The 23,299-nt window shown below is 39.6% G+C and overlaps 2 protein-coding genes across 6 annotated transcripts in view; one reads left to right on the top strand and one right to left on the bottom strand.

Annotated features, from left to right (window-relative positions):
* Positions 1-897: 897 nt before the first annotated feature.
* On the bottom strand, positions 898-10,055 carry LOC121582372 (rho-related GTP-binding protein RhoF). Of its 3 annotated transcripts, none has more exons than XM_041898111.2 (5): positions 9,795-10,055; positions 4,105-4,192; positions 2,582-2,691; positions 1,734-1,868; positions 898-1,511 (listed from the first exon to the last, which is right to left on the bottom strand). In XM_041898111.2, exons 1-5 carry the CDS (start codon positions 9,852-9,854, stop codon positions 1,347-1,349), a joined length of 558 nt encoding a protein of 185 aa, XP_041754045.1. In that variant the 5' UTR covers positions 9,855-10,055; the 3' UTR covers positions 898-1,346. The 3 variants fall into 3 exon arrangements, with proteins under 3 accessions (XP_041754045.1, XP_041754043.1, XP_041754044.1); XM_041898109.2 differs by lacking the exon at positions 9,795-10,055 and adding an exon at positions 8,146-8,904; XM_041898110.2 differs by lacking the exon at positions 9,795-10,055 and adding an exon at positions 5,434-6,380.
* A 23-nt stretch (positions 10,056-10,078) lies between these two features.
* Positions 10,079-23,299, top strand: part of LOC121582371 (histone-lysine N-methyltransferase SETD1B-A-like) — a 38,284-nt gene continuing 25,063 nt past the window's right edge. For 2 of the 3 annotated variants that reach the window (XM_041898108.2, XM_045225174.1), the window contains exons 1-6: positions 10,188-12,253; positions 12,442-12,596; positions 12,864-12,962; positions 13,404-13,674; positions 16,607-16,716; positions 20,858-21,964. In XM_041898108.2, coding sequence (XP_041754042.2) covers positions 12,193-12,253; positions 12,442-12,596; positions 12,864-12,962; positions 13,404-13,674; positions 16,607-16,716; positions 20,858-21,964 — 1,803 coding nt within the window. In that variant the 5' untranslated portion in view covers positions 10,188-12,192. Of the gene's footprint in view, positions 10,166-10,187; positions 12,254-12,441; positions 12,597-12,863; positions 12,963-13,403; positions 13,675-16,606; positions 16,717-20,857; positions 21,965-23,299 lie in introns of those variants that run through there. The other variant, XM_045225173.1, reaches the window with a different exon arrangement.

The raw sequence follows: 23,299 nt of genomic DNA on the forward strand, positions 1-23,299 counted from the left end.
GGACCGGTTCCGAATGACATGTGTACGAGCGCTCTGAACCGCGCAACATGTACAAGCGGAATCGATGTAAGACAATGCTGAGATCATAGAGATCCTATTAAATTAATTCCTAATTCTATGGCTGAGATGCAGTAGATGAAATATGACACCTAATTTGCATAGAGAGCAACATGTCACATTTTCTGGCCTATCCAGACAAAGGATCGATTTCCTCTGGCTGTGAACCTCGCAGCTCAGCTTACAATATGGCATATGAAACGGGAGAGCAAAAGCAGTGTCATCTTGCTGTGATGATCACAGATGGATTTAGACATCAACATGAAAAAAAAATTTGTTTTTGTAGAATTCAAACAAGAGCACTTTTTCTTGGTCACAGAGGGACTAAATCACTTTGTGCTTAAAGCTGAAGTTGTAATGAGTTAGAAGGCATTTGAATGGTGTCTCTGGGCAGAACATTGGTGTCAGTTATATGAAATGGTGCCAATTTTGTACTGTCTCTAAGTATGATCATATTTATTTTATAGTTAGAAGGTGAAATATTATAGTAAGTCGTTTATAATTTGATTGTTACTTTATTTATAAAGCATTTCCAGCCCTATTCCCCCACTTTTGTTGAATAGGGGGAAAATCATATATGATTTGTCATATTTGTATCATATTTGTACTGTGTACATGAGCTTGTGTCCTCAAAAGGGACTACACCTCAGTAAATTCTAACTATTTTGACCAGAAAGGTGAGATTTTAATCTTTCTGGCAGAATAAGCATTACTTGGTATTGTGTATGGCCCTCTCATGATAAATAATTACTTTTGGTTAAGTCTATTTATGCGGAAATCTACATTTTGATATTACATTTAACTGGTTAAAAATAAACTAATAAATCACAGAAGACCAGCAATGGGTACAACAAATTATTTATAGAAGTAAAAATAGCAATTCAGTAACTGATAAAAGGATATTTCACAATTCTATGATACACAATCTCAATCTACTTTTATCATATTCCAACTTACACTTTGGCCATTAACAAAACCACTCTGGAATCCCAGGATAGACCTTGCGCCCACAGAACTAGCAGGATTTCCATCTCTACCCTAGCAGACCTTAGCAGACATTAGTTCAGTGTTGAATATCATTGTCCAGATCCCAAGGGCATGAGTTGGCTGGGGGTGGTGTCTCCAGACAGGCTCTTGTTGAAATTCAATTAGGATGACCCATGATGTGGCAAGCAGTTGTTTATAACAGACAAGCAGCAGATGGTGTAGATTTGGCATGTAAGACCAGGGGACAGGGTCACCTGTTGTGTCAATTGACTTCAAGCCTCTGTCCTTTCACTAGAACGAGGTCACAGGACGACACAATGCCTCTTCTTCGTACGGTGTTTTGCTCTGCGGCTAGATGCCAGGGCTTTTTTAGTGGCCTCTCTGAAAATGTCCTCCACGTTTTCACGATATTTGGCTGAACACTCCAGATAAAGCTCAGCACTCATGTGCCGCCTGGTCTCCTCACCCTGTGGAACCAAACAAAGAGCATTCATTGGAAGACAGGGGAGTACTGGATCAGAATTGGAGACTGATACACAGGGCAAATCAGAGAAGGTGTACTAGGATCAAACATTTGAGAGGCATTTGAAGGTCATGATCCATAATTCAAATGAAATGGTTAAAGTCAAAGCTGCACACTGCAAGTTATGTGGATAAACCTGTCATCAGGAGGACAAGTTGATCCTCACCTGTGTATAAGTAATGGGAGCCTGGTCCATGGCTTTGAGCCTCCTGGTACGCTCCTTATCCTTTCTCAAGTCAGTCTTACAGCCAATTAGAATGACAGGAACATCGCGACAGAAGTGGTTCACTTCCGGGTACCACTGCGTGAGTCAGCAGATCATAAAAGTGAATGTAGAGGTCAGAGGTCAAGGTAGGAAGGAAGGAGCTCAAAATATCACATTGGGATTTCAAAAAATACTCCATAGACAGGTTGTTTGGTTTGGCTCCACGTCCATTGCATCCCACACCCAGGTATCGGTTCTACAAATAGGTGTGTTTTCTTTTGTGTTTACCACACCCCTCCCTTGCTGTGGTGTTTTATGCTTACAATGTCTCACTCTGACTGCATTCCCCATGTCTTTATCACCCTGTTTGCATTCATGGCTCTGTATTGACATTTCCCTGCTCATTGAGGGAGGCTTCCAGCACAGTCCCAGTTTGTGCTGTGGTTGATTCACATGTAGCAAGGGGAGTCAAAAGAATGTACACCACTATATCAAAGTCAATCATTAACAATCATTCATCAAACTAAATTCTTACCTAGACATGACGTCAAACCACTGATAAGAGGTGAACTCACACAATCCTTTTCCACCTCTCTGTGGTGACTAATGTTGGGCTTGTTGTACAAACCACACTCAGTTAATGTTAGGTTTATTATGCACTGTACTGGGATCCTAGCAACACACACTGGCCTGTCAAATTCACTCTGGTTAGCTGCTTTAGCGTTGGCTATTGTTGGGCAGAATATGAATGTCATTGGCTGTCACTGCATAATGTAATATCGTTGATGAATCATGGTCAGTGAGCTTACTTTGATTAAGACATTTTCAAAACTGGTGGGGTTGGTCACATCATAACAGACTAACAGCAGGTTGGCATTCTGGTAGGAGAGTGGCCTCAAACGATCATAGTCATCTTGGCCTGAAAAAGGTACACAGAAATACACAATGTAAGTGTTTGGTGAACTTTTAAAAAGAAAATAGAGACAATAGTAAACAAGGATATGATCCATTGGGCTTATCCTTGCAGTCCAAGAATGTAAAAAAAGAATAAGGCACATTCATAAAATAACAATGTCAAAAGTATGTCAAATTAAAATGTTCCGCTCTTCTCTAAAACAACCTCTAGTATGGAACAAGTTGATACAGAACCATACTGGGGGTGAGTTATAAAACCACATCCTGGCTTCAACTTCCATTTCCTGTAAAATAAAGTGTCTGGTGCAGCAGTTAGGCTAAGCTGGTGACTCATAGTGGACACTGTGCTGGGACGTGATACTATGTTCCAGGGACAACCTAAGTAGATCATTCTGCCACTGTTATTAGTCAATACGTGTCATTTACATATCTAGAGGGGAGTGGGAGTGCAATATCCAGTATTGATAGAGAACAAGTATAAAGTAATTTCTTAAACTAATTTCTCAGGAAGCCAAGTATCCTACGAGTCTGGATAAAACCCCAAGATCCATAACAAGGAGCTGAAAGAACAGAAAATCAAGTTTGACAATCTTAATCAAAGAAAAAACTTTTCAACAGAGTAAGGCATTATCTAGAAGCGAGTTGCAAGTAAGGAACAATAAAATAAGTGTGTCTGCTAAATGACTAAAATGTAAAACAAAGATTTTCAATTCAATATCTAGCCACTTCAGCTGATAATCAGAGGTTTCGTTGACAATGTCTAGGTAAAAGTTTCAAAGACCACTCAGATGACAAACACAGATAAACAACATTTCTGTCTATAGATGAGCCTCAGCCACATCCTGTCACAACAGCATTCTGCAAAACTGCTGCTTGTCATTGCATCAGTGCTGCAGGAGGGCCAGGTGTAATTCTCTGTGATATGTTGTGTCATACTCATAGTTGACCTTTTTTATTTTTTATTTGATTAACTACAAAGTCAGACAGTATTCTACAATAATCCACTATGACATTTCAACACAACACCTTGTTTGGAAAAAAGGAGCCAGTCATAGAGAAAGTCATAAGACATGTTCAGTGCTCCTAGTCCAATGTTTGTTTTTACTGCTTATTCTCCAGAAAACAAGAGCATATTTTTTAAAACTGATGGCTATATTAGTTTCTAATGGAAACCCTTTCATAATCTCTGTTTTGAACCCATTGTTTTGAATGCATTGACCTCTGACACAATTATATCCTTCTCTAACTTTATGTTCCACCTAGCTGATCAAAGATCTACTATCAGAATACCTCTGCTCAAGCATGACAGGCAAGGTGACTCCACACCCACACCCTGCATACCTGCCCATGTGCAGGAACGTAACCCTCTGTTAGATCTATAGATACTTAATAATACTTGTTGGATAGAGGAACTTACCAGCTGTGTCATAGAGGTTGAGTCTAATCTCTTTCCCTCCATATGTGACTGTGGTGACATATTTCTCAAACACAGACGGAGCATACTTCTGTTAAACAGAAATGACAAAGGGAGAAAGAAATTCCGTATTTCAATCATTTTGCATTTCCTCCACAGGATAATATTAATGCACATAATTGAGACATCAATGCCATAGATTTTGAATACATGTTGTGTTCTATTGTAGGACAATACGCTAATTATGTTACAAATCATTATCTTTGGCGAAGGAAGAAGGCCCTCGAAATTGTCAAAGACTCCAGCCACCCTAGTCATAGACTGTTCTCTCTGCTACCGCACGGCAAGCGGTACCGGAGTGCCAAGTCTAGGTCCAAAAGACTTCTCAACAGCTTCTACCCCCAAGCCATAAGACTCCTGAACAGCTAATCATGGCTACCCGGACTATTTGCACTGCCCCCCCACCCCATCCTTTTACGCTGCTGCTACTCTGTTAATTATTTATGCATAGTCACTTTAACTCTACCCACATGTACATATTACTTCAACTACCTCAACAAGCCGGTGCCCCCGCGCATTGACTCTGCACCGGTACCCCCCTGTATATATAGCCTCCCTACTGTTATTTTATTTTACTTCTGCTCTTTTTTTCTCAACACTTTTTTTGTTGTTGTTTTATTTTTACTTTTTTGTTAAAAATAAATGCACTGTTGGTTAAGGGCTGTAAGTAAGCATTTCACTGTAATGTCTGCACCTGTTGTATTCGGCGCATGTGGCCAATACAATTTGATTTGATTTGATTTATTTTTGGAATAGTGTTACTTCTCTTTTCTCACTTACCATGATTTTGTTTTGGAGAGTTAATGCAGTGAAAAAGGAATATATTTGCCTAGCTTAATTATTTATTCAAAAGGTTCATGTTTATGCTGGAACTTTGGCATTACACGCATTTCAGTCTGAACTTGAATAATGAACTAAACATAAATCTGCTGACCAAAACTTTCAATAATGGAGATGTCAATATAATTGTTTTATTTGTATTAAGAAATGTTAGTAAGATTAACTATATAAACAATATACTTTTATATTAATTTCATGATAGAGGAGTGGAGAAAATCATTAGGCTACTCTTAACATTTTAGTTTCACAGCCAACCTCTGAGTATGGCTTGGTGATGTCACCCTCAAAAGGGCACAAATGAATAATGACTGCATGATTCAATATATATTTTTTAAAGGGTGATTATCTTAATCTAAACAATCAAATTAAAAAACACACTTACTTCCTTATTCTTATACTCTTACATTTCAAGAGATGCCATGCTGTCCTTACCTCTGGAAAGTCTCCTTTGGCATAGACCATTAGAAGGGATGTTTTCCCACATCCCCCATCACCCACAATAACTATTTTGAGTTCTTCTCCCTTCTTAGCAGTGCCATTGCTTGTCATATCTCCTCTGTACGGTTCAACCGGTCGCCGTCAGACAGAAGTCAGGGTAAAGTCAGTTCCTCTAAACTGAGTCTAAACACATGTCAGTGTTGCACGATAAGTTCATTTAAAGAAACTGAGCTTGGCTAAGTGAGAAGAATAAGTGAGTGAAAAAGGGAAAGGAAGAAACAAGTTCAGGCTCATCTTAACCAGGTCTTTCACTCTGCTCTGCTCAACACTTCCTGTTCCTCTCCTAATTGAATTATTTCCTAGTGACCCTGAACACTTCTAACCCGCATCACTTTGTTCACCGGAAGAGTCTCTGTGGTAAGACCTAAGTCATGCAATAGTCAGTCTACAGCTGCGCTCTCTCTCTCGCTCACCCTCCCGCTCTGTAGTCATCTGGCCTGTCCCATAACATCACATCACTAGGTGGGGCTGAGGCTTACACAGAGGCACTGTCTCTATTTAAAAAGGTGTATTGAGTGTGCTTACGCAAAGTTCTGAGTAGTTCGCTATCCTCTGCGCCCTCCTCCTCCCTCTTAGAGAATAAATCAATAATGATCAGTGGTATCTGAGAAGTATTGGTGCTCTGTGATAGAGGGCTATTATTGCAAGGACTCTGATGAAGAGTGGGGTTAGCTGGGGTCAGGGATCACACAGGCCTAGTAACCTTTGACTTGATGGATCTGTGCCACCTTGAATTCTAGAGCTCTCTTATTTTACTTAAGAGTTAGGGATATAACCACCATGGATGAAAAGGCTATTCTATGTCACCCTGTGTGCCTTCACTGGGCCTCTGAAATTATACTGAAAATGTGACCACTAAACCACACTAAATGTAAGTTGGCAGTTTAGCACTAAAGATACTTTTTTTCTTAGCGTAAAGATGCAATTTTCTTTTACAAATCATTGTCTCTTTGATGTCTTCTTCATTTTGACAGTTATCAGTAATTTACACAACCATCAATGTCAAAAACGCAAAGACAACATAAGACAGACATCTTATTGATTTATATTTATTTGCAATTCAAAATTATATTTTGATGAACATTTCAAAAGTAAGAGCAAGTATGAAAGACCATTAGGCAAGCAAATAAAATTAAAACAATTTCTTACAAAAGTTACATGATATTTTGATTAACATTTGAAAGACCATTGGGTAAACTGTTATATATATATGTATGTTTAAAATGTATCATTTTATGTAACTCTTTTCAACCTAGTGCTTCATTGCCACCTACAGGAATGCCACCAAAAGGGATATTTAATTTGGTATTCTGACTGGCAGTGTGTGTGTGAAAAACAATAAGGAGAGAAAAACGATATTAAAACATTATTTGGTTTAGATAGCATAAAGTTTGTGGCAAACTAAATAGACCCAAAGAAAAATAATGGTAATTTCAATATACACACAATATCTACATTTATTACAGTGGATTTTGGCATGTTTTTCTAATCTAAATGATGGGATTTATGTGAAGTGATATGTTATGTGAATAATAACGTTGGCTATATTCTGTTATTATTGCGCCAATATCAATAACAGTTGAACAATTTCTCTTATATTTATTCAGCCCTTTGGAGAAGATAGGCAGCTGCCCTTTTGAAGGACTAGGCCTATAACACTCCTATGCTCTCAGGCGGTTATGGAGCAGGGAAAAGGCTATTCAGAAAAGAGAGTGAACGCATATGAATAATGTAGGCCCTAGATTGAAACACATGCATAAACCTTCAATATTCGCATTAAATTGGAGTCAAATATAGTTGACTAGCGGTACTAAAATGGCCGCTCTCTCTCTTCTGTCCATTTCGTACTGTGTGCAAATGGTGACGCTGCAGTCGAGGACAAACTCGAGGAAATCCTGACAGCCTCCACAGAAAATTACAAAATGAATCCCATGGATAATTTTGATTTGGATAGTGTTGGAGGCGAATACATTTTTTAAGCAACATTTTTGTTTTAATCTTAACAATTATATATGTATTTTCCTGTAACATAGGCCTACGGACTTAAAACCATTTATGAGCTAGAATGCCATTGTGCACTCAACAGAAATCAACAGGAGTAGCCCAATTTGATCATTATAAAGCCCTCCCTATAATCTATTATATTTCTGTGGGTCTGAAATCCAGATTAGAATGGTGAAAATTCGATTATAAAAATAGACGTGTTGAATGTATAGTCTATGTTAAACGTTTATAACGGTAAATATTATACATTTTGTAACATTTAACATTGACTAAATTACCCTGGGTCGATTTATGTTGAAGTCAATTGTATTTTGTCTACAGGTTACAGGCGATGAATGCTGGTTGAATAAATGTTAAATAAATTATTCTAAATGAAATACTAAAAAATGGTGCAGTAGCCTATCAAATGTCCAGAACCTCTCAATGTCCAGTTTTACAAATACATAAAAATAAACTATCGAAAGCAGCATTATCCTATTTTATTTTTTTATGAATTGAGTTATGCTGTCATTTAATAGACTTATCATTTTAACAAAGGCCTAAATAGATCCTCATCTTGCTTGCACAGAACAGTTTGCCGTGCAACGGTCCGAGTATAGGCTCTGTATTTACGAATACGCAAAGATAAATAGTTTAGCCTACTGTACTGCGAGCCGTCGTTGGTCTTCTGCACAAGAGGCCCATTCCCTTTTTTCCCCCTGGGTGTGCGTTTGTGTTCCTTCTATGCTTGCGTAATGCTAGCATTGCACAAAAACAGCTGGCCGGCTTTGCCATACAAATGAACTTTTACTATGATTCAGTCGGATTTTTAACAGTGCTCTGCCTGTCATAGAAAGACATTTGGGTAAAAAAAAAAATACATTCTAACTTCCACTCTAGTTGCTTCTATAATAGCAAAAACACGCCCTGCAAGAATTTGAGCACTGAGGATTGAATGGAATGGTCTGCATGGTTCTATTCTATTCTGCATGTTCTATTCTCTACGAGAAAGGCCCATCAATTGCTGGTATCTGGCATGCCCAACGCATCTATTTTGTTTTCAGAGGGTGTAAACAACACTTTGTTGGATGGCTAGTTTAGCCTCGTGACCTTATGGTTTGACGCTCCTTTTACCCTTGGCCAATTACGCAGCAATTGTGCAATAGGTATTGAACCCTTCCTGGAAAAACCAGCTCCTTTACAGTTTTCTCTAAAACAGTTCCGACATGTAGACTATGCTCTCTGTTTTTGACAGTGAGGTTGTTCAACCGCTGTGTTGATCAAGAGACTAAGATTGATCAACATTATGCATGACATAGCCTACTGTACATATAGCAACTGTAGCCAGGCGAGCTCACCTGGAGACCCTTACTCAGGAAAACACCCTCACACACACACACACAGGTTTGTTCCTATTGTTCTGCTTTACCTATAGGATGGATTACATCTTGCTTGTCTGACATGTAAAATCTTCTGAGTAGCTGATCAACACCTCGAAATACAACATCGAAACATTATCTTGAAGGGGAGATAGAGAGCACGAAGAAGTCTGAAATCCCCTTTGAGTATCCTGAACGAAATACAGCCCTATGTTCGAAATCGTTTCTTCTGACCTTATATGGCTGTGTGGGTGCAGTTCTCTCAGACGCGTGGCAACCGGCCAGATTCTCAAATTACTGTCGTTTGCCAAAACCGGTTTAACTGCCAGCAACTAGACTGAATGTGCAATGTTTCTCCGCTCTGTCGTTTGAATTCTGCTGTAGCCTACACTCTTATACACACACACACACCCGTTGAAGTCATATTTCTTGCGCACCATTGATATGCTACATTTCCAGTGAGCAAACAGAGACCTGTGTGTGAGACTCAGTTATTTTTTGCGACTGACTATTTCACCCTGCAATGGCGCAGCAACAACCAGCAGACATTGATCTCGTTTGTCTGTGAAGAAGCCATTTTGAAATTGAGAACAGAACAGCAGAGAGAGAAGCCATTAGACAACAGTACATATAAAAGCTCGTTTTTGGACAAGGGGGAGCAATGAGATGTCTACAAGATTAATGATCCCTTAAAGCATTTCAGTGCTCCCAATAAGATATATTTCTATTGGATTACATGTTTAATTAACTGTAAGTGTATGATTAGTATTTAATTCCAACAATATAATTTCACGTTTATTTCAATATAATACTTGTTAAGATAAACTTGGATAAATACATCCTTGGTGAACCTGCATCTTAAAACAATCAACTTTCCCATTACTGTTGTTAAGAACTACAGCCTATGCTATGAGACAGCTCAAAAACCATTACCTTTAAAATGACAAGGTTTCCATGGCAGTATGTTATATCGTGTAGCTTCACTTTTAACATCTTCAAATTCGAGGGTGAGGGATTTCACTGCAATTCTGTCTTCAGGAAGAGAGAGGGGAGTTGGTTTGCATACTGCTCTCACTGATGCTGATGGAAGATTTTCAGCATTTGTTATTCGTTGGTCAAATAGCAGTAGACTAAGTCAAAAGCTTCAAGTGAAATAGTTTTGGGCTAATTGTTTTCTTCCTTTTTAGGAGTTGCATCCCCACCCCTCCCTTAAGCCACTATTAGAGGATCAGAAGATGGGAATGAACACGTTCCATTTCCCCCTGCATTTAGGCCTGATAAATGTATTTCATCACAATGTTAAGGTAAATATTTTCATTAGTTTCATTTTTCATCTGCTTCCTGTTGGATTCAGTATCTATGTGGTTAGCCTTTGAGGATACTAATAAGTAGGATTGTGTCTGGAATTCTACAGAAATAAAATATGCCCTTGACGCAAGGTCAGGTACATTTTACCCTCACATTCGTTCTGTCTAATGCCAAAAATAATGTAGGCCTATAGCCTTCTTACTATGAGCTATTAAAAAACATTCATCATTTGACACATTTAGTGCATGAGCCATCATTTGAAAGAAGAATACTTACTGACTTTCAGGGAATTAAAGGTCTCTGTTGTGTAACTAGATGGTGTAGCCTACCATGTGAAAGATGATTAGCAACCACTCTTTAATGTAGAAAAAGTAAAGGGGGTTAGTTGAGAACAAACAGCCAATTTCCAGATTCAGCATTTTTGAGAAAGGCCATTTGCTCTCTGGCCTGTTTTGTGCTGACATTAGAGCAGCAAATATACTTAGCCTCTGATGGATATAGTTAAAACAGCATGCAAATGAATGTATTGAAGAGAGAAGGTGACAATTCTACTGACGCCATTACTCCTAAATGATCAATGTATGATAGAAGTCAATGAATAAACAGAATTGTGATATTTTAATAACAGTAACTGCACATTTCCTAGATTTTTTTTATTTACAAAAGTTAATTAAATGTAACTTACAAATGCTATAATCATACATGGCCATTTACAGTGCAAAATGCCATTACAATGTCATTATACTTATACTTTCTCTTCATAGCAACTTTCAAACTACAAGCTGTTTATTCACGATTTTTTTTTTTTTTTTTTTACTTTAGAATCACAAATACTTTTATATGGGTGTGCCATGACCTAGTTAGGACAAAGATGGATTCCAAGCAGAGGAGAAAAAAGGTTAAAAATGTCAAAGGAATAACATCCAGTATTTTATCTTCCTTCTTCTCAATCCTGTCAATGAGGAATCATTGTAATTTATCATAGTCCATAAAGAGATGAGGAAATAAAGTATAAGATCCCTTTTGGAACAAAGGAAACCCATATTGGCCATTGAGTCCCATTTCAGGAAAATGGCTGCTGAGAACGCGCTCAGCCCCCTCTCTGCACACTGTTGAAGGATTCCTCAGCCGTGCCTCTTAATAGCAGAAGCTAAAATGGTGCTTCGCTCTGATTGGCCAGTGGAACTGCTACTGTTAACCAGCCAATTGCCCAAGCACTACAAAATATCAAGCAATGGATGCCACATCTCCTTAGCCGACTTAACACAAAAGCTCAAAAAGACAATTGAACAGATTAATAATGCAAAACGTGTCGGCTAAAATAAATGGTTACTTTCAAATCTCCCCATATTTGGCCTTTGGATATTATAAGGGTATTACAGACTATAAGTGTATAGGTTATAATGTAGGCCTAGTCTGCAGTCTCAAAATATTTTTGAGTAATGTTTTATTTATTTAATATAGTGTAAACAGACCCAACAGTTTTCCTGAGAAGTTGCCCATTATCACAGCTCTAGGGTCAGGTTTTAACATTCCTATGGTTAACCTTTTCAATCAAGAATTAAAACGTAATACTGACCCTAGATCTGTGCTTAGACAGAACTTGCATCGACCTCCTATGTCCATCTTGTTTGCCGTTTGAGTAAATGTAGGCGGTAGATTCAACACTTAGTACATGCCCAATGTGCGAGCTAAAGAGCCACTATACAACGACTTTTAATATTTACAGTTAAAATGCAATACATATCTTGATTTAGTAATGTGATTTTGTGTTTAAAAATGTCCAATAATATTCCAAAATAGACGCATACGTAAAGAACCTGAATCGAAAGTGCGAATGGTATGAGGAGTAGCGAAGCTCAATAGTGGTGTATTGTGGGAGAGACAGAAACCCCAGACTGGAGGCACAATATGTGTTGGCTCGCAAAAAGGAGGCAGTATCCTTTAAATCATGTAGTGTAGTCAGTGGGAGGTAAACGATCTCGCCGTTTGATTATTAAAATATTGTTCGATCGGATAAATCATGTCCAAGCCAGGGGAAAGAAACAGGTTAAACGAAGACCATGGCAGAAAGCAGAGTTCAAGTAAGCCTGCTCTTTTTTTCCTTTCCTCTGTAATGTCTGTTTCGGTTACTGGGATACTCTTCTGAACCCCATTTTCTTCCTCAGTATTTGCAAACTCAAGCATCTACTACTGTATGCTATCGCTACAATGTAACGAGTGTTCGTGCGTGAGTCTGTGTTGCTTTCATCTTCTTGATATTTCTACACAGGTTTGGCGAACGGCATGGACAACCACCATCCCGTTTGCAGTTCGGGGGAGAAACGAAGTCACCATTGGAGAAGTTTCAAGTTGATTATTGACCCAGCGTTGAAAAAGGGATCGCACAAACTGTATCGCTACGATGGAAATACTTTTAACATGCCGGTAAGCGTAACATCCGTATTCAAAAAGAGGAACACTTTCGGTACATTGTTGCAGAGTGTTCGCCTCAACGATTGACACAATGTACATTGTTAGTGGGCTGGACACGTTACTTTCTGCACCTGACACAGTGCATCAAAAGTGTCACTATCAAGGGTTTATGTAAAAAAACTCCAAACAATTTGATTGATCGACAATTGGCCTGTTATATTATTCCTGCTTGTCATAACTTTGACTTTGTTAGGCTACATTTTATCATTCATTCTACAGAACCCTGGGATGCCACCCGTGGATATCGTCCGAGATCCGAGAATCGGTCGTCTCTGGACGAAGTACAAGGAGACCGATCTGCCGATTCCGAAGTTTAAGGTAGGCTAATCAGTCACAGCCCCTCTAAGATCTTGACAGAATGTGCAATTATTTAGACATTTTGGGGCTGTTACAGCCTTTTTCTAATGTTCCGAAGTTTTAGGGAGCCAGACACACCCCCTCGCCGATGTTGATTGTGTCATGTTTTTTTATTTAGGATGTAGTGCTCCAGGCAGGCAACGAATGCTACTGTCCCTTATAGAATACACATTTTGCATGTTGTAGCCTACATCAACACCATTCTATCATGGTTATTTGGTTTCTCAAAATGTGAACAACAGCTCTCCTAAAAGGATGATATTTAATCAGGTATACATGCACTTTATTTTTGTTTGTCACATTGAAGCCTGTAATTCAGGTTTGAATGGCTAATGGATAAATATGCTGTAGCCTAAATAAATGTAACATTCATCATTTAATGTAACTATTTTCTTTCTCTAGATTGATGACTGTTACATCGGCCGTGTTCCGCCCAAGGAGGTGACCTTTGCAAGGCTGAATGATAACATCAGAGAAGGTTTTTTGACTGACATGTGCAAGAAATTTGGAGACATAGAAGAGGTGGAAATTCTATACAATCCGAAGAACAAAAAGCATTTGGGAATAGCTAAAGTTATTTTTGGAACTGTAAAAGCAGCCAAAGATGCTGTCCAGACTCTTCACAACACGTCTGTCATGGGCAACATCATCCACGTGGAGCTGGATCCTAAAGGTAAGCAATCTTTGCATGGGCTAAATATGAGTATTTATAAATAATGTGCAATTAATTCTCAGTTGTAGAAACTACATTTACGCATATGTGAACTTGATCCTTTATTTATAAGGTGTCACTAATTGAACTTTTGGAGGAGAACGTTTAGTCACGTGTATACATTTACGCTGGTTGCTTGGTTACCAGAGTAATTGCATCTGAATGTCAGTACGATCTACATGAGACGACTAGAATAAAAATTCAAATGAAACGCTGTTAGGCCTATATCGGTTTTGACTTGTTTGGTTTATTTGATTTATATCCGATTATTGCAGTAATCAATGAATTAGTTATACTAGTAGTTGTTTATTTCTTCTTTCTGTGCACAGGGATGGCCTATAATCAACTCCTATAATAACAATTATGCTTGAATTTGTTAAACTATAGCCAAAATATAGTCGCTTCATTTCAGCTTATAATGAAACAATATTTTACCTGTTCATGCTAGCTGCATTTTACAATCTTAATATATTTGGCTGTAGGCCTTAATATAATTTTACATTTTAGTCATTTAGGACTTGTGCATATTTCAAAACGGAATATCATGTATCTTATTTTGAATTGACCCTTATCAAGAACCTGCAACAGTTGTATTCTCTTAAAGAGACAGTGGTTCCTCTCATGTCAGCAGAGTCATGGGGAAGTGCTCAGTGATGCTTTTGATTTATAGGCCTACTGGTAGCCTATTCAACAGCCTATGTAGAGAGGCTGGAGATCAAGCAGAAAATCTTAGGCCTATTGAGTACTGTCAATTTGTTATTATATTTTCACCTGCCAGCAATAGTAGGCATATATCCCTGAAATGGATTTTTCAATTAGGCTAATGACCTCCATGTGTAGCTGCTGATTTAAAATGTATAACTTCCATGAAATGTCACTAGAAAATCTGCCTTGTTATAAATCATGCAGAAACTCCTCAAAACCATCATTTCCTTTTTTCACGTTTTATAAAAAATAAAAAAATGAATAAAACAGTCTTCAGAAAGTATTCATACCCATTGATTTATTCCACATTTTGTGTTACAGCTTGAATTCAAATTGGATGAAAAAAATAATAATTTTCACCCATTTACACACAATACCCCATAATGACAAAGTAAAAACATGGTTTTAGATATGTTTACAAATACCTCATTTACATACGCATTCACACCCCTGAGTCAGTACTTAGTAGAAGCACCTTTGGCAGCAATTACAGCTGTGAGTCTTTATGGGTAAGTCTTTAAGAGCTTTCCACACCTGGATTGTGCAACATTTGCTGATTTTTTTATTATTTTCAAAATTCTTCAAGCTCTGTCAAATTGGTTGTTAATCATTGCTAGACAACCATTTTCAGATCCTGCCATGGATTTTCAAGTAGATTTGAGTCAAAACTGTTACTCGGACACTCAGGAACATTCACTGTGTCCTTGGTAAGCAAGTCCAGTATAGATTTTGCCTTGTGTTTTTATGTTATTGTCCTGCTGAAAGGTGAATTAATCTCCCAGTGTGTGGTGGAAAGCAGAATGAACGGCAGGTAGCTTAGTGGTTAAGAGCATTGTGCCAGTAACCGAAAGGTCGCTCGTTCTAATCCCCGAGCCGACTCGGTGAAAAATCTGTCGGTGCCCTTGAGCAAGGCACTTAACCCTAATTGCTCCTGTAAATCGCTCTGGATAAGAGCGTCTGCTAAATGACTAAAATGTAAATGTAAATTAACCAGATTTTCCCTCTAGAATTTTGCCTGTGCTTAGCTCCATTCAGTTAATTTTTTTATCCTGAAAAACTCCCCAGTCCTTAAAGATTACAGGCGTACCCATAACATGATGCAGCCACCACTATGCTTGAAAATATGGAGTGTGGTACTCAGTAATGTGTTGTATTGGATTTACCACAAACATAACACTTTGTATTCAGGACAAAAAGTGTATTGCTTTGCCACATTTTACTATTACTTTAGTGCTGTTGCAAACAGGATGCATGTTTTGGAATATTTGTATTATGTACAGGCTTCCTTCTTTTCACTCTGTCAATTAGGTTAGTATTGTGAAGTAACTACAATGTTGTTGATCCATCCTCAGTTTTCTCCTATCACAGCCATTAAACTCTGTAACTGTTTTAAAGTCACCATTGGCCTCATTGTGAAATCCCTGAGGTTTCCTTCCACTCCGGCAACTGAGTTAGGAAGGACGCCTGTACCTTTTTGAATTGGCTGGGTGTATTGATAAACCATCCAAAGTGTAATAATTAAATTCACCATGCTCAAAGGGATATTCAATGTCTATTATTATTTTCTACCAATAGATGCCCTTCTTTGCGAGGCATTGGAAAACCTCCCTGGTCTTTGTGATTGAATCTGTGTTTGAAATTCACTGCTCGTCTGAGGGACCTTACAGATAATTGTATGTGTGAGGTACAGAGCTGAAGTAGTTATTGAAAAATCATGTTAAACACTATTATTGCACACTGAGTCCATGCAACTTATTATTTGAATTGTTAAGCATATTTTTACTCCTGAACTTTAGGCTTGCCATAACAAAAGGGTTGAATACTTATTGACTCAAGACATTTCAGCTTTTCATTTTTAATTAATTTGTAAAAAATTTCAAAAAACATAATTTCACTTTAACATTATGGGGAATTTGGGTAGGCCAGTGACAACTCAATTTAATACATTTAAAATTCAGGCTGTAACACAACAAAATGTAGAAAAAGTCAAGAGGTGTGAATACTTTCTGAAGGCACTATATATCACACATTATTGCATATACATTATTGTGTATTTATTGCTGTGAATGATGTTCTTCTTACTCACCTCTAAGGCGTCAACTAAAGGGTAACTGAGAAATATAATTTTATATTTCAGTAAGGTGCCACCAAACCCTTATTTTACCATATCTTAACCTTATCCATCCAGGTGAGAATCGCCTTAGATACTTCCAGCTACTTCTGAATGGCACCTTCACCCCTCGGACACTTCCGGTGGGAGGAGAAGTGTCCCCCCGTAGCCTGGCAGAGGCTCTTCTGGTAAGACCACCACTTTTGTGTTGGATGTTTAGCAGCACTTATGTTGTATTTGAGAAAATTTGCAAGTGTTCCAAAACAGGCTCACAGGAAAGGTAAGCATGTTTTTAATTTGTCAGAACATTCTATTTTATGTACCATTGTAGTACTAATCTCACTGCAGTGCCCACTGAGAGACAAGGCCCTTGTCCCTTGAACAGATTGTAAAATTCTGAGCATAATCCTGTGTCTCCCCACTTTCAAGGAAAACTCCACCCCAACAATTATTTTTGGGTATTTGTTTCATTTGTCAATTGTTGACATAGTCCCAAAATGTTTTGCTTATCAGCAATCAAGTTTTCAAGATATGCAACTTTCAAAATCCAGAAATCATCCCCGAATGTTCCACGGCAGAACAGCCAGTATGAGTTTATTGTATGTCACCAGAAATGTATTTCAGATGAAGACATAGTTAAGTAATTACTGTCAGTAGTTTTTCCAGCTTCAAAGGTTTGTTCTGTGAATCATTTTGCTCTATGCCTGAATCATTTACCCATTTCAGACAGAAGATGTGGTATATTACCTCTAATAAATACAAATATAAGGCAATGTTTAGATGACCCCCTTTCAAACGGCCCCTTTACCATGTTCCTGCAAATTGTAACTAAAATTGTGAGGGGTGGGGTGTGTTGTAAAACCATGGTGGCTGTTTGCATTTCAAATTAGGGAGGTGTTAAATGATGGAAGTGTTAATACATTTACCTACAAAAAAGCACAACCATTTACACAGACCCAATGCCTGTATTTTGGTTACAGGGTCTGTGAAAAGGCAGGAATCATGTCTAGGTCTTTAGGTGGCTTTTCATTTGCCATGTTTTTTTTTACCCCCTACCCCTTTCAGATCTAAAAAGAAGCAGGCATGGTAAATTAGTGGGATTTTGATCTGTGTATGAAAGGGATAATTGTTACTGCCCTGTACTCTAGTGAGTCCCAGTGAACCCCTAGCCAATCTAAACTGACACCATTATCTCTAATCTCTATCAGTGCAGCAGGTGGTAAAATGGGGCCCAGGAAGGAATGTTGTCAAGAACCTCTGCCTGCCTGCAGAGAAAAGGGTCTGCCTGTACTTTGAGCCATAGCCCTACCGCACAGCTGCTCCTGCAAGCACTGCTAGGCTGTCTTTAGCTGTTTTAATTCATACATATTGGGAAGTGTTGCAAAAACTCAAATCTGACCATACATCTTTAGATATAACTATTGGCCTGTTAAGTGAAATCATGACTCTGGCTGTGTGCTCAAGATGCATGAAGTTGCATTATTTTCCCTTTAAAACCTGAACTTGATTGTGACATTAAATGGGCAATGCAGCCATGCTGATAATCTGATGTTATATACAGTCAGGTCCAAAATTATTGCCACCCTTGATTAGCAAAAAAATATTGTATAAAATAAGTAATACATATACTGAGCTATATTGTATGCAAAACATTTTTTTAATAAGGAATATTTCTTTTTAATGGGGGTCAAAATGAATGGCATCTTTGTTTTCAATACCTCACCATGTGAGGATAATGGCACTGAGCCTTTAAAAAATTTTTTTTATGAGTTTGGAGAACACACCTGGTGGGATCTTAGACCATTCCTCTATACAGAATCTTTCCAGATCCTTGATAACCTTCGTCTGCACTTATGGCAGGGATGTCATTTCAGCTAAACCTAGGGTATGGCAAAGTGACGGGGGGGATCCCCCCAATGGAATTCTTACTGTACTTCTACACAATTTAAAAACTCTAAAATGCAATTTGGACAACAGCAAAAACCAGCAAAATTGATGAGACATTATCACCTTGTTGCTGTAGCTTCATTCTACTCAGTCAATAGGGGACTTAAAGGGATGCTTTGGGATTTTAGCACTTCCCCAGAGTCCAATGAACTCATGGATACCATTTTTATGTCTCTGCGTGCAGTTTGAAGGAAGTTGCTAACTAGCACAATTGCTAACTAGCGTAAGCGCAATGAGTGGAAGTCTATTGTATCTGCTAGCATGCAGATACCATAGACTTCCAGTCATTGTGCTAACGCTGGTTAGCAATTGCGCTAGCACTAGTTAGCAACTTCCTTCAAACTGCGCACAGAGACATAAAAATGTTATCCAGGAGTTCATCTGACTCTGGGAAAGTAGATAAGGGCGTTGCCAAAATCTCGAAGTATGCCTTTAACATTCTACAAACACATGCCATACAAGAATTAGCAGCTATGCACTAGCTCAGCACAGGATTCAAACTCTAGTCTACAGCCATCTTTACCTCTTCACTGTTTTGAGAAAAAGTTGCGCTGTTCCCTGCACCTGTGTCAATGCGCTCTCATAAAGCCAGCCGGCCATACAAACAGCCCCCCCACTCCCAGGCATGGTCCTAAAGTCGGCCCGCTAATACGGCTAAACTGCATTTGCCTTTTAATCGGGATTGGAATGATTTTAGTAGCCTATTTTAAATTGTTGGTGTTGAGCTAGGGTATGTTGACTGCCATAACCAATTTACGCCTCTGGCTTATGGACTGCCCTCTTCAATTCAAACCACAGGTTTTCAATGGGGTTCAAGTCCGAAGACTGAGATAGCCATTGCAAAATGTTGATTTTGTGGTCAATTAACCATTTCTTTGTGGATTTTAATGTGTGCTTGGTTATTGTCTTGCTGGAAGATCCACTTGCGGCCAAGTTTCAGCCTCTTGGTAGAGGCAACCAGGTTTTTTGGCTAAAATGTCCTGGTACTGGGTAAAGTTCATGATGCTGTTGGCCATAACGCGGGCCCCAGGACCAGTGGAAGCGCAATAGCCCCATACCATCAAAGACCCACCCCATATTTTACAGTAGATATGGGGTTATTTTCTGTATATGCATCCTTCTTTTGACGCTAAACCCACCACTGGTATGCGTGGCCAAAGAGCTCTATTTTCATGTCATCCAACAAATGTAAACGCCTGGAGATTGCTAAACGGGATAGACACTTGGATTTGAACCTGTGCAATGGTCAGATGACATGAAAATTGAGCTCTATGGCCACACAAACCATGTTATCATCCACAGTTTTTATGCAAATAAACTCATATCGTATTTTTAAAAAATCACAACAACTGTGATGGAAACAGGAGATTTCGGTACAATTTTCTAAATGCCGACAGATTCATTGTTCGTTCGACCTGGGATCTTTTTGTGTCTGTAAAATGAGTTATGTGAGAAATGGCGGTGGAAATGCCTTTATGCGCAAATATAATTATATTGTCCTCCCACTACGACTCGAGAAACCATGCAGTTTATTAGACTACAGATAAAATTAAGTTATGATGAACTTCACAGGGTGGTGAAAGTGCATGGTGATGAGCTTGATGCTCCTTTTTTCCAATAAATATCGAGGGTCTTATTCAGGTGACATGATGATCGATGCTTGACTGCCATTTGACAAATACAAAAATTCTCGCTCTTATCCATAATGATCTCATGTAGACTAGCCTACCCACACTGTATCTGCAAGTTCTTGGCTAGAGCGCACTTGCCATGACCAGACATGAGCTATTTAATGCAACAGTTTTTGTTAAACTATCGGTAGAGTTGAAAATGCGATGGAAACACATTGAACTTTATATATTTCTTCGGTACATGAAAACGTAAGCGAAAAATTACATTTTGTGTGCACTACGTCATCACACTGATTTTTATCCGCAAGTCAGAGGGCAGTCCATAAGCGCAGACTAAGGATATCAAGGATCTAGAAAGATTCTGTATGGAGGAATGGTTTAAGATCCCTCGCAATGTGTGTTCTCCAATCTCATAAAACATTTTAGAAAAAGGCTGGGTGTGCCATTATCCTCGCAAGGTGAGATATTCAAAACAGGGGTGCCAATAATTTTGACCTTTTTGAGAAAAATATGTATTGCTTGTTAAACAAAATATATTTCTCTGAGCAATTGTATTAGTATAAAATAATATAATTACCCAATTTTGTTTTTAGCATACTGCACAATAAAGCTCAGTATTTGCTTTATCAAGGGTGGCAATAATTTAATTAATTTGACCTGACTGTAGGTTTCAGCAGTTGAATGTATGAAGTGTATGCAGTGCCTTCTGTGAGTGTGTTTCCTAAGCAGATTTTGGTGTGTCCCTCCCCAGGCCTATGAACCCTTGCGCCGGCTCTCTGAGAGCAGCTCGTCTGCTGCAGTGGGAGGCACAGTGACCCCCAGCAGCGCCGGCACCAACACCACCCCTCTGTCCCAGGACACGGCTTACTCTAGCCTAAGGCAAGACACGCCGCAGTCCCAGGGCACCCCTCATACCCCTCGCCAGACCAGCACCCCCTTCTCTCAGGACTCCAGCTATTCCAGCAGGCAGGGCACCCCAGCCTACCAGTCTAGCCGGGCTGAAGGCTCCGGAAGCTACAAGTCTCGCAGACACGAGAGCAAATTCCAGGATGCCTACAACCGGAGACCGGAGAGGCGCTACGTCCATGGCACTGGGGGATCGGGATCCTCCTCATCCTCCTCCTCCTCTTACCGAGGCAATTTCGAACAGTCTGCCTTTAAGCAGCACCAACCTGCCCCACCTGAACCCCCTCTCTCTGCCTCATCCTTTGCCCACACACCTCCTCCCCCTACCAGTGCCAGCTTTAAGTCGGCCTTCTCCCCCTACCAGCAGGCCCCCATGCCCCCTGCGTTCCCCCCCTCAGAACCTCCGTTCCACCAGCCCGTCCAGCCCCCCATGGCCCCTGCCACTGACTTCATGCCAGTCAAGGACAAGCCAGGTACTCCACCCATTCCAGAACCCCCACCTGAACCCAAGGCCCAGCCCAGCACCCCCCTTGCCCGGACACCCGAACACTGCCCCCCATCCCCTGGCACCCCCACCCTGGAGTCAGAGCGAAATAGCCTGGACTCCCGTATCGAGATGCTGCTCAAGGAGAAAAGGACAAAGCTTCCCTTCCTTCCTGGAGGCGACTCATCAGACACTGAGGTGCGTATGGAGGGCAGCCCCATCTCCTCCTCTTCCTCTCAGCTGTCCCCCATCCCTCCTTATGGGGGCACCCACACCTCTCGGCCCTCTAGCACGGGCCTGGAGGATGTCAGCCCCACGCCCCTGCCTGACTCAGATGATGAGGAGCCTATCCCTGGAACAGGCTTGCTCCTCGAGAGGGTCATCTCCCCAGACCATCTCCATGGGAAGAACGCCAGTGACCTGAAGGATGGTCGCCTCGGAAACCACACACCCACAGACAAATTGGAGGTAAGAACTAACAGTATCATCCTAACTTTGGGTAGAAGCACAGTTTAGAAAGTTAGGGATGGAAATGGGGAATAGATAGTCCATTCCATACATGACATGTTATTGGCCACAGTAGTATTATTGCTGTGGAGATGTCTGCTTGCAGCTTGATCTATTTGGCAGTTATAGAGGGGGCACAGGAAGTAAACAGGCCTGCGCTTTCTCTTTTGTTTCATTCTTCTGCTATTAGAGGAAATTGTTTATTCTGGTTTCACAGCAAACAGTGACTGTAATTGTATGGGTCAATTCCAAACTTTGTATGCTGTGAAGTTATCAACAACATACAGTGATACAGAATGTTTGAGTGGTTTGTTTTTCCCCTGCCATTGGATCTCTCAAAGATATACACTTCATATGTTTGATTGGCTTTGTGTTTGAAAGCCATGTATTAATAATTTAGAAATAAATGCAAAGCTCCTAAAGTTGCTAGTTAATTCTCTACATGGCACAAGAAAACATTGCACCCAACACTCCGAAGTGTGGACATGTATCAGAGAAACATCAAGCAAATGCTTTAAAACCTGATCCCAGAGCAATTTGACAGTCAAAGTAAGTGGCAGTACAGTTGCGGTACAATTCTAGGGCCTAATAGGCTACCTATCGGTTCAACTAGTCTTTGATAGTCAAGGAAAAATACTTTAGGAAGTAATTCTTCTCTTGATGAGTAAACAGTTATTTTCCTCATGTTTGGTACTCACTGTTTGTAACTAGCCTGTGCCCTGGTAGTAGTAGACTCACACCCAGTGCTGTGACTGGGAAAGAGAAACCTGACTCCTTCTGCTGTTGGGGAATAGAAAACACTTTCACTTTCTCTTTCTAAAGCTCATGGGACTCATTGTCAGGGGAGGAGTAGCCTACATGGCCTGCTGGCCGTTGGTCCCATTCAACACTCACCACATACTGGTTCTGTTGAACCTGACAATCAGGATTGATCACACAGCCCTGTATGTTTCATGTTATCATAAACCAACATTTCAATAAGATGACCAATTTGGCACACACACGCCACTCCTCATGCTTTTTGAGTCTTTGTGATTTTGTTTGTTTCATGAATCATGATTTCATTGCCACCCAGATATGATTTGTTTAACAATGATGGCTAGGATTAATGGGTTGGGGCATACATTTGTAATTTTATTCATTTATGTTACTGGGGCGATTCCAGTGTTTTGGACAATGCATTTTTCGCGCAAAATCACAACTTTAATGTCTCACAGAATGGACAAATATGGATATTTTTGAAAAGATTGCCATTTACATTATTACTATAGAGAGGAAAATCAACCATAATGGATG

Source organism: Coregonus clupeaformis, chromosome 15 (assembly GCF_020615455.1).
Source record: "Coregonus clupeaformis isolate EN_2021a chromosome 15, ASM2061545v1, whole genome shotgun sequence".
NCBI lineage: Eukaryota > Metazoa > Chordata > Actinopteri > Salmoniformes > Salmonidae > Coregonus > Coregonus clupeaformis.

What these genes read in the sequence shown, in the direction of transcription:
- LOC121582372 (XM_041898109.2), bottom strand. Translation starts at nt 8,277, where the DNA reads ATGGCAAAGCCGGCCAGCTGTTTTTGTGCAATGCTAGCATTACGCAAG. An exon ending in TTGAAAATGTCTTAATCAAA is followed by an intron (nt 1,869 to 2,581) that starts GTAAGCTCACTG and finishes TGACTCACGCAG; the next exon opens with TGGTACCCGGAAGTGAACCA. An exon ending in CTCCCATTACTTATACACAG is followed by an intron (nt 1,512 to 1,733) that starts GTGAGGATCAAC and finishes TTGGTTCCACAG; the next exon opens with GGTGAGGAGACCAGGCGGCA.